The sequence below is a fragment of the Halictus rubicundus genome, chromosome 8, assembly GCF_050948215.1.
Source record: "Halictus rubicundus isolate RS-2024b chromosome 8, iyHalRubi1_principal, whole genome shotgun sequence".
NCBI lineage: Eukaryota > Metazoa > Arthropoda > Insecta > Hymenoptera > Halictidae > Halictus > Halictus rubicundus.
In genome coordinates, this window is record NC_135156.1 from 4707175 (window position 1) to 4722714 (window position 15540).

Below are 15540 nucleotides of genomic sequence, written 5' to 3' on the forward strand. Positions count from 1 at the left end.
GCCGCAACCGTATAGACAAGCATCCGACGACGCGACAGAAAGAATAACGTGTTCATATTTTTTACCCGATTTTCTAACGGTCCATTCGACTCGGCCGGGGACACGCTCTCTCGGCGACGATGGTGACAGTCGGATGATTCGCGATCGATTCTCGAACGGATCGAGACCCTTTAAACGCACAAACGTCATGTCGACTCGACACGGTCAATAGTAAGCGATTTGTGCGCGAATACGTATATAGACGATTTTTCACTTTTTAATACAACTCGCGGACGTCGGCGAAGCGAAACGATACGCTTCTCTACTCGAATCGACTCGAGCTCGCGATCCATGAAAACACGGCGATCCACGAGGTCCGTTTCAACGAGAACGATAATTCGATGGCGTTCCTCGGATAGAAGAAAGAGTATATAGGACGTTTTGGTGGATTGCCGCCTCTCCGTACTGAGCCATTCGATAGCGATCCTTTGACACAATATCGACATCGATCTCGAACAAGTTTCCCTCCCCTACCCCGTTCTTCTTTTTCCTGTTTTTCTTTTCTCTCTCACTATTTTTTTTTTTCGTTTTTACTTCGAGGATCGAGCATCGCGAAGAGCAATGTCGATACTGTGCGAGAGAGCAATTGTTAGGGGAACAAATTCGATACGAGACACGAATAAACAAATGACAGAGACGCTTCTAGCGTACGCAGTGACAGTGTCCATTTCTTTTTTCTTTTTGAAAATTCTACACACATCGTTACGATCATGTTATTTAAATAAATATTATTAACACGCGTTAATACTATTATCGTAACCTTTGTTTATTTGGTTCTAATGTAATAGTTATTAGTTCGCCATCCTTTGTATATATATTCGCAACACTCAATAAAAAGAAATATTGAAAAAAACTGCACGCATGCGTTTTTAATATTCGAACGAACTTACTTGTTTGTCTGTTCTTGATATACGTACCTTTTCACGATCGTAACAGTCGCAGGATTCGTAGGTTAGAGTGAAATGGCGGGAACAGAGACCGAAGACGACACGGTGTTATATTTTTGCAGTTTATTCGCAAATTGTTCGTATAATTGGTAACTGATCTCGGATAACTAGTACTAAAAACCTAAACAATGTATGAAACTTTATACATAGTTGATTACTCTTACACGGGTGGCTAAGGCAGCTATTTACAGTGTGACACGTCGCGTCAAACCATCAGATCGAGATCCCGATTTTACCGGCATCGCAGACGATCGCGTATCGAGTTAGGAAACGTCCCCTCGAACTGTGGTTCGAACGTTCGAAAGGAAGATTGGATTTTTTTTTTTGTATTATTTCCTCGTTTGTTTATATGTATATATAATATATATATCATATAGACTGCGGATCTTTATTGACGTTGCTACAGAATTTGATTGATCGTTGAATTTTTCTTCACCTGTTAACCGGGATCGACGAGTCGAATCGTCTATCGCATCGTTCTCTTATCTATTTACCGAGGGACTATCGAATTAGTCCTGTCAATTTTGTCGCTAAATCGTCTAATCAACAGTTTTGTAAATTCATCTATAAAAATTGTAAATTCGCATAAACACCCGCAGTCTCTTTATCACCGTTTGCTTCGTTACAATTTGTTTCATTCCAGCAGCTCTTTCTCTCTCTCTCTCTCTCTCTCTCTCTCTCTCTCTCTCTCTCTCTCTCACTCTTTCTCTCTTTCGCTCACACACACACAAATGCGCGCGCACACACACACACGAGATTTGTAAAAGTGTTTTGACGATGCTTCGATTTTACCGATATGATTACGTAACGGAGACAGGTTTGCGTTAACCCTTTAAGTTGCACGATACACGTATAGAGGGCATCGTCCCGTGTTCAGCGACTCGATTCCCGTTACCGGAACGGTGAAAATATGGAAAAGAATCTAGCCGTGAGACGCGCGGGAGGCTAGGAGGACATACGAAATGTCTCTTTCGAACGAAACGTAATAAGAAGGGCTGCGGGGAAAACAACGCGTCGTCGAACATCCAATTCCTTTTTAGCACTTTTGTGAACGGTATAGGGAAGGTAGAGAAGTTAGGAGGAGGGAACGGCACGGGTAAAGCTAAGTATAGATCTAACATCCGATGTATTTTTGTGTCACGCGAGCACGAGGGTTCTACGACCCTTTTTATATTCTTATCGAAGTGCAAAAGAGATTGCAATAGTCTCAGTAGTAATTACTCAAGCTAAATAATGCGACGATTACACGTTCGTCCGTGTTCTACCATTTTTCTTTCGAATATCTTCGACCGACCACTGTGCGCCTAGGTTAATTATAGTTCCAAACGCCACCGCTTTCCGACCATTAACAAGGCAATAACGCACAAATCAAAATACGATCCGAAACGAAATATCGGTTCTGGTCAATGTTTGGGGTAAGAGAGAAGCAATGACAAAGAAAAACACGCGTTCTTTCTGACAAGGTCGTTGTTTCTGATCACGTGACACAAACTCCCATACGATGTTAAATCTGTTCCCTGGCTTATTCGTGCCGGGGCCACTCTTACAAATGGATCAACGTGAAGTGTGACCGACTTGGTCCACGAATTAATGCCAAACATTCTTTTAGGACAGTGTGTTCACCCTCGAGAACTTTTCTGCGGGGAAGTCTCGCAGCTTCGATTCTTCGAAAACTGTACCCGGTTAACGCGATTCGTGTTTGAAATTGATTCGCGGATTCTCGCCGGTTAGCCAACCGGATGTACAAAGTATTGCACCATACAGTGTCTGCAGAGTCCACGCTAAGATACACCATTTTATCGATCGAGCTTATCTATATATGTATCTTCTGAACAATACATTCTATGTACAAGAACAGTGTGTACAAATTAATATACACGGTCGCGTGTATCGTTTCATCGTAACAAAATTTTACAAAAACTTATTGCGACATTCTTAGCTTGAAGGGGGCAGGGAAAAGTTGAGTTAACAAAATTCCGCGTACACGCGGTCACGAGACCGTAAGTCGTTCGACGTATCGAAATGGAACATATACTTTGAAAAGCGAACAAAAAAACATTTGTAACTAGTGAAAACGAACGCTCGGCTGTACCGTTCGTCAATCCTCTCACAATTATTCGTCTCTATTCCGATCGAACACGAACCCGACCAACATTAACAACTCGCTCGTAGCCTAGCTGCGCTAAGGTTGAATCATAAACGCGTACCACGTCCCTCGTTAAAATTCCTGCGATTAAAATCAACTCACGGTACAAATTTTCCGTTGCCGTTTCGGCTCAACGAGTCTCCGCTATTTTCCCAAGCTTAAAACTCCGTTTCGTTTACGACTCAACCCATTACCGACCCCCGCCATATTTCGTATGTCTGTTTGGCTATTGACGATGCGATATTGCCTATAGCCAGAATCGAATCAAATTGTGGTAGCGTTCGACAGAATACCGGAAAACCCCGTCGAAACAGTTTGAATTCGTCGCTGAAGGACTGCGAGGAAACGACTGCCCTCTCGTTATTATCGGTGCGAACGAGGGGGGCGACACGCGAGACGAAATATCGTTGATAGTATAACCGAAGAACGTTGCGCAACAATTAAGGCCCACCGTGGCATTATCGCAGGGTACAGTGAATTCGTTCGATTTCATCGCACACCACCACATTAATATTATTATTTCTTTTAACTCACGACGCTACTCTAAAGGCATTTTTACAGAGGCGCGAGAACGCGTTCCTTCGTTCAGAGCGTTTCTCGTCTGTTGCACTTCGCGTAATTGTCCGTCGAGAAATTTTCCACTACAAATTCACCTATAATATTATCGATAACGTGCTCTTACAAACGTACTTAGAATATATACAAATTACACATATAATGTATATATGTATATATATTTGTATACACGTATGCACTGCGTACATATGTGTACATATATATGCATATACATATACATATGTATATGTGCCTACGCGTAGTTCAGGACATTTTGGTACCGGTCGATCATACGTACAACTTCCGGCGTGAAAATCCTCCGTACGTACGCTTCAAAATACCGAATTCAACTCTAAAGAAGTTCCCAACGGATCTGGTTAACGATGTGAAAGGACCTCGTCGAGGCTATGCGAAAAGCGTTCTATAGAGTCCTCTCGTTGCACGTTAATTCCGCGTCTCCGTCAAGGTCAACGATACCAGGAAGAGAAACGCGTATTCGTACAACACGTTGCAAGAGAACACCGTGTACCTCTTTTCGAACTTCTTATCTATACAAACTCGCGCGATCAAGAGACGACAAGACTAAATCCGTGGGATAGCATGAGGTAAACGCGACGCTCCTCCGCGTAACAACCACGATGCCGATCGTTGCTGTTTGCTCGAGGCTCACCGCTAATGCCCGACCGTATAAATCTTTAACCTCTTGCCATACAATGTGAAGTCAGGCACGCGATAAAAGATCTCTTTTAGAAAACTGTAAGCGACAAAGAAGTTCTAATCGTTGTCGATGTGAAGAAAAACAATCTTAAGGAGTTAACCAATTTGCATCGTGGAGGACAGATCGGCACCCACACATCTTTGACGACATTACGTGTTGGCGGAAACAGTACGTTCCTGTTGTCATCATAAACAATACGTACGGGCGTAACAACACGTATAACAAATATGTACAAATTACTAAAACACGGAGTCTTTTTTGCTTTTCGAAAAATTTCTACTTAAATGTGATAAAAAAAAATTGCTGACAAGGGCACTATGTATTCCTCGTTCCCCCTTACGATGCAAATGGTTCAATAGTCTTTCTCGTCTGCCGGAACGATTGCCGTGCGTGTTACGAACGAGGAGCAGATATTTCGTCGAATAAAAATTTCTATGGATCTAGTCTCATCGTCCGGAGATCGCATCGGTTAATCGAGTGTTCCCTTCCAATCCCGATGTGCGCGAGAACACTGTTAGGTGTCCCCTTGTGTTCTGGGGGATACCTTGCCGACCGAAGAAGAGTCCTCTTTCGAGTCTCCGGTACCAAACACATCCTCGACAAGAGGCGGGACGATGTCTGCGAAGCCAATATTCGACGACTGAGCACAACCAGCCTCCTCTCTCTCTCTCTCTCTCTCTCTCTGCACCTTCCATGTCCAGGTTCATCCTCGCCGTGTGTCCTCGTGTGTGCCGCGAAACCGTCTACCCGCATCGTCGTGGTCGACGTCGTGGCCCTGTTTCGGACCCGATACGACGATAGGAGGGTGGTGCTCGAGGCACGAGGCTCCCTTCTAAGTTTCCAGGCCAGGGACTAGACTGTGGAACGTCTGAATATCGTGGAAGGCCCTGCCGCAGCTCTGGTTGTTGTTCCTCTCGAACTTCGCCAGGTCGAAGTGCTCGTCCAGGGACTGGAGCTCGACCAAACGTTCCTCCAGGCTCTTTGCCGAATCCGCGAACCTGGCGAAATCGCAGATCCGGTCGGGGTCGACGACGTCCGACGTCTCCATCATGCCAACGTCCCCGGATCTCGCGACCACGTTGTTCAACTGCGCGCCAGAGTCTTCCAACTCGCTGGGGAACATCACGGAGGAGCTGCAGCAACTACTCGTGGTGGTGGTGCTGTTGTTATTGGCGGTGTTACTGGCATTGCTGGCATTGTTGGCGTTGCTGTTGTTGCTACTGGTCGTCGTGTTCGCCGTGCTGGTGCTGATCATCGTCGTCGACGATCGAACGTCCACGCTGCCCAGACGATCCTCCGGGTAGACCAGGTGATGGTGGTGCGGGGACTCCGGCTCCTGGACCTCGTCGATGTGAGAGAGCAGCCGCGGTGTTGGCGGCAGGATGTAGAAGTCGCTGAACACGTCGTCCTGGAGATCGAGGTCGTCGTGCCTCTGCCGCTTCGAGCCGAGTCCATCGGTCCTCGCGTCATCGCTCAATCTACGCAGATCAGTCACACGATCAGATCACGATCGATCTTCAATGGTTACCACCGGTTGGTTATGTCTCTCTCGGAAGTTGCGACTCGATAGACCCCCACCCCTTCTCCCGAACACGTTATACACCGTGGACGCGCCCTACTCAGTTTCCCCATTGGTTCCTTGCGCAATCTACATTATGTAAAACGAAGCTAGAACCATTAAGATTTAGCGTTCTTCTTCCGCCACTGCGTAGATATCCGATCGACGTTACGCGACTCTACCGTTACGAGATTTACCTGTCGAAAGTATAGAAATCCCCTCGCGACTCTGCGTCGAGAAACGAGCACCGAGGTTCTAATCAGATTTCGAATCACGCGACATGTTTGCAACAGCGAGCGGATCCTGTACCTTTTTCTGGAGGTGGTGTCGTCGTCCGTCACGCCGACAATAAGGTTGCTGGAAACATTGTTCTCTTTGGTGGAGTCGTTCAGATACGAGACCACCGGAAGCCCGTAGTTCCTCGTCTTCTCGTCTCTGTTCTCGCGTTGCAGTCGCCTCACGGCGTTGTTGATGAGGACCGATCTGCAGAGGCTGGCTTCCGGGTCCTCGATCCTCCTCAACTTCCCCGCGGAGATCTTCAGAAGACGACGACGTTCCTCTCGCGCACGATACTTGGCAGAAATCATCGTGGGTCGGCTCCTTCGTATCACTAGATCCTCTTCTAATCTCATCTTAGCGTCTGAAACGAGAAAATATTTGTTTATTTTCACCATATAGTTACTTATAATTCATTCTTATACCGTAGAATTTGATAATTCGACTGCGGATTTTTATACAAAAATTGTGCCAATTGCAAAATACACGGGCTATATAGGGCTCTTCTTAACAATTTTAATGGGTTGAAAATAATACAATCTTTAAACACTTTAAACGACTTCCCTGTGGTGTTTGGAATCTACTAATTTTTATCGTGAATGCATAAAATCCGCAGTCTATGTCGGAAAAGGTAAGAATCATTTTTTTTTTTTTTTTCTTAATTAAATCGTGAAAATGCATTTTATCGTTGCAACAGTGTGTCCGATACATTTTGTTGCTGTTAACGCGCACGGTGGGAAAAGGAAAAATGTTTGCGTAACGGTATCGCCGAGGAGACTGTAACGCGTGGCGACCATACAGGGAAGGTTAGCGGTACGCGAGCACGAATTTACGTGTTTACATGGAGCGCGCACTCCGCCGATTATGAGCCAGATTATCGTATTCTTTTCCGCTATTGTCGCGGATGACCCGAATACGAACTTCCGTCGTTCGGCGACGCACGATACTCGTAACGCGGCGCGAACACCGGAATCGGTAATTTCTAACCAGAACCGACCCATTCCCCTAACAACAATAACAACGTGTTCGTCTTTAACCTGTTAACCGGGCAAGACGAATGTATTCCATACCAAACTTCATTCCGCGGTAATTTCGCCGGTTTCATTCAGCCATGTTCATTTTACGTATAAATTTTTATTTCGAACAATTCCGAAACATAAGATGGACGTCGTTTTATTAATCGCGATTGACAGGGTAGATGACAGGGGAAACAAGTACGATATAAGTGGACTCTCCCACCCCTCTACCCTCTGTTCATTTTGTGTGCAATTTGATCAGCCAATAAATCGTGTCAGCTCGTACGCGATAAAAACAATCGAGTACGTTGATATTGAAACGGGTCGAGATGCGAGACGTGTTTTTCCCGGCGAATTGACAGGATGTCAATGTTCCCGCAGGCGTGGAGCATGCGTGACCGATTAACAGACTGCGTAATGCACTATTTATAGAGATCGCTTTTCGTACGCACGGGAGCAACGGAATTCTCCTGCGACACGAGCTTCCTAGTGTTTCTGTCGGTGGAAGAAAGTCTGAGACGTCGCGACGCGTCGTCCGAAAGGATTGAATCAGAGTATCTTTCGCTCGTATCGTTTATACACAGATCTATGGACGTTCTCATCGAACCACTTCCTAACCTATAAATCATAAACGGTAAAAGAGCGTAGTGTGTAAGTACGTTCCGCGAAAAATCATAAAGTTCCCGAAGACGTCCACGGGTTTTCCTTTTCTTCCATTGGTGATCGCGTTATTCCGCGTAACGGACGTTCGCAACGTTTTTTCCACGAGTGATCATGGAAATGGCATAGAATTATGTTGTTCAGCAGCATAATCGAGCGGAGGAAGGCTGCCTACCTACATAGTACGTAGAAAGTACGCAGAACCAGGACTCCTGTTAAAAATCAGAAAGGTTCGACCGAATCGTCGTGATTAACATCGGCGATTCTAGGTTAAGAGTGGACGTCGAAAGAAAATCAGATTTGAACCGGGACTCTTCTCGCAGCTCATTTTCGCCGGGTTATTCCCACGAAATGAGTCACGTTTTCGCGTACGCAACAATTAAAGCGTTAACGGGAAAAAGCATGAATCTCTTGGCGGAAATCATTTCCAGGAATGATCGGTTGAGTCATATTCGCGGACAGAAATAATTCGAAAAACGAGTTGTTCAACCGGCTGACAGGTGGCGGCTCCGACATGTTTGCCTGCCAGCAACAAGATGGCTGCCGCGCGCTACATTAATCGCGTCGAAAGAATCGACGTTCCGAGTGTCGCGTGACACTTGTTGCTAAATCATTTGCTGCGTATCGGTGCTGAACTTTAATCGATACGGGATATAGTTTGACGTTCGAGCGTCGATATCCAATGTTAATCGGTGTCACGACAACCGTTATTACTTTTACGGTTTCAAAGCGTACGTGAAAAAGAGTCGTTCGATTCCAGTGGCCGGCTACTTCGGAATCACAGAAGTAAAAACAGTTGGTAGGGTAGTTTAACGAGACGCCCTTAAGACGGGTATGGGGAGTGGGTGAGGAATTGTGGAACCAGTACAAAGTGCCTATAGTACGACCACCATAATGCGGTCAAGTCTACTTGGCGAGATCCGTCGAGAGCTTCGATTCGACGACGGTTCTACTTAATTTTGTTGTTACGGAGAACGGAGAAGAACCATGGCGACCCGAGAGACGATTTTACGCTCCAAGCGTGCCTAAGCTAACTTTCTCCGCGAGAAGAAAAAACCGCCATGGATACGCGTTACCTAACCTGTACAGTACAGTCTCTGCTTCGGAGTCGCTGACTCGTGCGCGTCGTCCTCTCCCCACCCGTTTTCCGTAAGCTTGCTCGCGCGTAGGATATATATTTACACATCTACACGGGCTTCCCCTGTTTCCTCGCGTACCGTACCTTCTCCCTTCCTCCCTAACGTCGCTGCCTCGTCATTTTTATCCGATACAGTTACTCGAAACAACTTAACTGTCGATACGGTTGACATTATTCGCGTAACGCAAGACGCAGATTAAATACATATGTACAGCGATATCAGAAATATACCAACCCCACAAAATTTTAATAATTTGGCCTCTCCAAATAAATAATGTCGTGCTGTTTGTTCTGACGTTTCTATTCATTTGTTTTACGTTGCTGGTAATATTGCAGAAATATTCAAGGTTGCTAAGTTAACGGAGCGCTTAAATCGTCATGTTTTTTTATTTTTTTTTCTTAGGAATTAAAATATCAAATATCTTTGCTTAAGTTACTGTAGTATTGAAATATCGGTGGGTTGGTTATTCATGACGCGCACTGTAGATTGCTCTTACATCGCGCATTGTAGCAGCTTCTCCTTGAGATCAGGATGTTCAATTTAAGAATTGATATCAAGCTCGCGCGTCACTCGATGAACCCGAGACAATCTACCGAAATTCAAGCTGCGCAGTTCAACCCTTATCTGTTCCATAATCGGCGTAGATAAGTTTTCGAGTACTCTTCGAAAAAAAGGCAGAGCGATATAAACCGGTGGCTTCCAGTTTCACTGGATCCCGCCCAATCCGTTCGCGAGGATCGCTCTAAAAACTGTACGTCACTTCGATGCCGTTACATCTAATCTTACATCACACGCCGTAGCGGAGCAGTGTCTGGCAATTAAACGAAGCTTTGACCTCGGCCAGAATTAGATCCGTTTAAACCCGTCGTTTCAAAACACAGAAATACTTGACCGTTTCAGGATCGCTGCTTACTTTCGAACCGCGGTACCGATTTCCGAGTTGCCGCGCTCCTTTCTGCTATATTCTTTAAAGTAAATCAGCGTCCTCTACATTGAAGGTAATCTCTAATCGTTTAAAGGAAGAACTTATTCATGGATTTTCATAGAATGTCGCTAGAGCCTAGATCGATATTTCTCGCGCGAGATACATATTTGGGTTTGCCGAGAAAGTAACGTTTTCGTAGGAGAAACGTATTTGGTTTGGCCATCGAGCGGTACGGTTCGTAGTCGTACAATTTGCGAAACGCGTTTATTAATGCACCGCGTGTACCGAGAGCCTATAGATATCGGTTCGAGGTAAGACGCGAGGCAAGGAAAACGCTTCGAAAGGCCACCATATTGAACCGTTCAAAGTAGAAAGCGGTCGGTGCATGGGGGACGACCAGGTCGAACAGTCGCCGCCCGTCCGTTCCCTGCAGGGGCCTTGAAAGGAATGCGCGGATAAAAAGAAATCGGCGAGCGAGCACTTTTACACGCTTCTAAATAAACACGTACAAGGCGAGTCCGGCCGTGCGCGTACGTTCCGTTTGATCCGCTCGTCTACCGCGATTATAATCTCCGGTTTCGGCTCGTTTACAAGCATTGTGTTTCATTATATCGGCCGTGCATTTTATTCCACAGCCGATTTCGCGCGCGCGCGCGAATACACAGGATTTCGAAAATCTCGAAGATTAAACGCGAAACGGTTCGGCTAACGCGTTACCGAATTTTCATTGTATCGCTTTTTATCGACCGTACAAAAACAGTCGACGTTGTTTCACCGGTCGACTATTTTTTCGATGCTTCGGAGTAAGTAGTACCCGTGTGTACATAAAGGATTCATAGATAAACGTATTCGGAGCTAGTTCATTAACTCGACGATTTTTCTCGATCGAGATACAAATCGCTGGTTTTATTGGTGTAGATATGGTTAGAGGTTACATATATTGCGAGAGCGTGGTCGTTCCACTTCCCAAGGACGATCCAATAATACAGTGGCGACGCGAGTCGCAAGAATTACACGGAATAATGTGTTGCTTTTAAAACGCTCGGGAACAACAGGTATGTATTCGGGCGACGAAACACGTTCGCGAACACGGAGGGAAAGTGACACACACACACACACACACACACACACACACAGAGAGAGAGAGAGAGAGAGAGAGAGAGAGAGAGAGAGAGAGAGAGAGAGAGAGAGAGAGAGAGAGAGAGAGAAAGAAATACGATATAGACGTGTTCCGTGCGACAACGTCGTGCAAATCGTCAAATAGAGGGAACTCACTTTCGAACTATGGAAAACCGTATCCGTACACGCGTCGTTACACTTTCCACATTCCTTGGCGCGATGCGGCCGGAAAAACAAAGTACCGGAGGGAACCCAGCAGGAGGATTAACTGTTTCACAGAGTTCACAGCACAAAACCGCAGAGGAAAACACGATCTGGTTCGTCGTTGAACCCGCGAGAGAAATTTCAATGGAAGTGCGACGCCGCGAGCCAGTCCGTGTCAGACGCGCTCGGTGTCTCGAACTGATCTGTGCGTCACGCGTAATCGCGGCGCACGTACGACGATAGTCCCGACGACAACAAAAGTGTTATCGGGCGTCGCGTGACGTCACGAGTGGTCGCCTACGTGTGTGCGTGTGCAGTGCCGCGAGCCTCGCGCATGCGCCCCGTCAACCTTCTATCCCCACCACCACCGGTGGAACGCGACACGGAGCTTCCACACCACACGCAGCAGGCACACCGTTTGTTCGGACTGGTTGTCGCGCGCGAAACATTTAGGCGACCGGCCTGGCCCGAGCCACTGAAAACACTATCACTTTTTCCTTCACCGCTGCGAAAAGAGAAAGACGCCCGGGCTGATTAGCATTCAGATTATCTTTTCGGGACGTGTCCGCTTCCTTCGAACCCCTCCACCTTCTCTGCTTCGAATGCAACCTGCGCAACTTCATGCTTCCTACGCAACTTTTCTCAATGATCGAATCGAACGATATTTCGTCGTAAATGGGCGAGGGGTGGGTTTTGAATCGATTCGCAATTCCCCGCGAAATGAAAAGTCGCATCGAAATGCTTATTACGACGCAACGGCCGGATACCGTTTCATCTTTGCTCGTTTCAACGCGTTCTCGGAGCTTCGGATACCTTGTGAACAGGTACCGCGCGCGCGCCCGCGTGTATGCATAAACACGTACGCGCGAAACTCCGTTAAGGATTTCTCGTAGCTCGTTAATTGCGCCGACGCGAGTACTTTTACTCTGCGCGAATAATGAAGCGAGCGAATCTCTTTCGTCGAACGAACCCGCCCGCGCGCGGCTGTAACCATCCCTATCCGACTTTAACCCGTTCTCGAGTAGAATCCAAACGAATTTGAGATGGTTCAAGAACATCATTTAACGCGTACTTTCTCACATTTCATTAAACACTTTGACTGCCAAACTAGAAACCTCAAAAACTTCATAAAATCAAAGTAAGTTATTTAATGAAATAAAAATTGAAAAAATTAAATGTGTGATATTGAGTAGTCCTCCAAGTTTGTTGTGTTTTACAGATCCTAATCAAATTTGGTACAATGAATATATTAACGTAAAAATTCATTTGAAAACCTGGACAAATAATTCCGTCACCCACATATGGGTGACATGGCAGTCAACGTGTTAATAGCATGTCGTTAGACCAAAAAATGCCATTTTTTCGTGACGAATATACTCGACGTAAACAGTTAGTCGGTTAACTGTTATATGAGAAACTTGGAGTTACATATGGGTTACAATTTTTGCTTCGCGTTGTAGGATTTACTGTAAATACCAGGTTTTGTCTCGACTGTCGTAATCCAACCCGATTTCTTTCGGGCTCCAGCGCCACGGAGTCTACATAGAAACGATGAAATTGTACGGGGCAATCGTTAAATAGGCCGTGACCATTTGGTCGGTCGACTTTCTCTGGCGAGCCTCGATGGACGAGGACGAGTAATCGGGGGGAAAAAAGAAGCGGTTCGTATTTAGAACGCTTTGTCTCTCTGTGAACGACCGTTACAAGTATCGCGGGAAGCATCGCGACAATGCCGCTACGACGACGACAGCGACATCTTATCTCCGGCGAACGCGAGAGCTCGACGATTCCTCGAGTCGCGCGGCCGGTGCTTCTTAAAATAAACCGGAAAAAGGGAGTCGGTTCTTCGCTTTTGTTTCCGATTCCGTGGCTACTTAACAACCGACTTGCTTCGGCTCGTGTCCCATTGTTGGGAAACCTAATACCTTATTCTATACGCGCTGCGCGCACCAAACGTTTCAATATGCTAATGTGCTCGAATAGAACTCGAATAGAACGGCGATCGGGAATACACATACATGGAGTCACTGTTTACCTCGGGCTATCCGATGCTCGAACAAACGACGCTCATTTTCATATTCACCGGACGAAAGAAATATAGTTATTGCCATTGTGACGCGCAGGGAAAGATGCGCATTGTCGCAGGATCACGAGCACTGTGTCTCCGAGTCGTACGAGCCGCATACCATACGACTTACGTAAAATCGAATCGACTTTGTGACGCATTTACACCAAGTTTATGAGTAGCAAGCAGTGATTGAACGACCTTGCTTTTTCACCGATCGTGCTTGCTTACCTATCGGACACAATTTTACGAGAACGAACAATTATTTGTATTAGCGCACCATCGATTTATAAACTGGTCTGTTATCGACGTAGTTCGGTTAGCAATAACAACTGAAACGCGTGTCATTGTATTATAAAAAAAAAATACAACAATCTGTAAATATATCGTGTGCGGATGCAACAGGTAGAAAAAATCAATGGACGAAAAACTCTGACGAAATTTCCAGTTAATTTTCTACTCGTGACCCTCGTGGCTCCCATAACGATTCGGTAATACGTACGCGAGAAATTAGTGAAAAGAATGTTGTCCCGTCACTTTCTCCGAATCATGGATTTCACGCGACACGTGCCTCGGTCTTGGCGATCGGGATCGCGCGAATTCAGAAGCGGATATCGTTCCTGTTCAGCTTGTTAAACAAGAAAAGAGATATATTAACGTTACCGCGGATGTGGGCACGAGTATTGCTGGTACTATCGTGTCCAAATGCAAATTAATTACACAACAGTTTTTCTTAGCGCCCATGTTGCGTAACGACGAGCGCTGTACTGTTTTTACAACTATGGCTTTCCTGAAACCATTATATAAACTAGAAAAAGCATCGCGAAAAATATGTGCGAACAATTTTCGTTCACGAAAGAATCCCTGGCGAACAGGTGATAATTCAGGTGGTAGGGATGGAGGGGGGACGAGGCTGCAGGCGGTTACCGTTCGGGTCTCGTCTTTCGAAAAACAGAGTGTATACGATTATAGTGCTGAAACTCGGCGAATCTCGGTTGGAACGCGGCGACCACGCCGAACGGTAGGTGCAGCGCAATATTCCGACGGCCTCGAGTTTCGCGTAGCAGGAACATTAACGACCGTCAGCTTACTTTGTTGTCCGCAGGCCGCCGCGCGCCGTAAAGCCACATCAATACACGGCAATCACGCTAAGAGCAGATGTTATCCCTACCAACGCTACCCCTCCAGTTTCCTCGACTCTTTGCCGGAGAGATCGGCCGAGATTCGAGTGGGGATGAATCGGCTCGTGTCGCCGATACTCGGCTGTCCCCCCACCCACGCGACGCGTGTGTGCATCCACTGCGAATCAGGGTTGCGCCGCGCGCGAGCACGTTCCCTTCGCGCGCGCGCGCACGCTCGTCCGTCCTCCCGACCGCGATTTTTACTTATTATCTCCTCATCGGTCGACTTTATCGGAAAACAAAAGATGCCCGACCGAGAGCACAATACGAAGAGATTCCCCGTTATCGCCGTCATAGTGCTTAGAATGAAAATGACGCGCGCGTGCCCGTAAGATTACTCAATGTATGACGCGTGCATGCCTCACTGGTTTTTACTTTTAATAAAATATCGATACGATCGTTTACGGTTCCGCGTATTTTCCTGATCGAAAAAGGATGATTCTTTGTTGGGAAAATCATAAACGAACAGATTCTCGGAATTTATCGATCGCTGAAAGACACTGTGATAACTCACTGTCGCAAGATTATCCTATGATTCACCATTGGCAGTGATCCTCAGTGGAACCCTCAGCGTTTCTCAAACCAGGATCAGCGGCGAGTGATCAACGCTGACAAGAATAGGGTTGAACCTTTCTTCTCGGTACGTCACGAGCGTCGAGTAAATATAGCGTGACGATTCAATGAGCTACTCGCCAATGTGCCCAACGGGAGCTACGGCCCTGACACGTGTCTCGTGCCACGTTCGAAGGTGTACGCGTATCTACGTATAGAGGGACCGAGGCTCGGTGTGAGTATTTAGCCAGAGGTTTGGAAGGAGAACGTTCGCTCGGAGTGGGGAGAGAACCGAGCTGTGTATCGATAGAGGCCGAGTGGAGAGAACGAATGAGAGAGAGAGAGAGAGAGAGAGAGCGAGAGGGAGGGAGAGAGGACGGCCGTAACGTCGGTGTAGGTAGGCGCGTGACGTCACGCGTTCCACCAGCTGGTCGGAAGAC

At 46.5% G+C, this 15540-nt stretch overlaps 1 protein-coding gene and 1 long non-coding RNA gene across 6 annotated transcripts in view; both read right to left on the minus strand.

Annotated features, from left to right (window-relative positions):
• Positions 1 to 15540, minus strand: part of LOC143356414 (uncharacterized) — a 175316-nt gene that overhangs the window by 38218 nt on the left and 121558 nt on the right. The window lies entirely within an intron of this gene.
• The window catches only part of LOC143356411 (uncharacterized), a 121950-nt gene continuing 106627 nt past the window's right edge, over positions 218 to 15540 (minus strand). For 4 of the 5 annotated variants that reach the window (XM_076792083.1, XM_076792086.1, XM_076792085.1 and 1 more), the window contains exons 2-3: positions 6273 to 6603; positions 218 to 5883 (exon numbers count right to left, since the gene is read on the minus strand). In XM_076792083.1, the coding sequence (XP_076648198.1) occupies positions 5238 to 5883; positions 6273 to 6603 (977 nt within the window). In that variant the 3' untranslated portion in view covers positions 218 to 5237. Of the gene's footprint in view, positions 5884 to 6272; positions 6604 to 11254; positions 11976 to 15540 lie in introns of those variants that run through there. The other variant, XM_076792088.1, reaches the window with a different exon arrangement.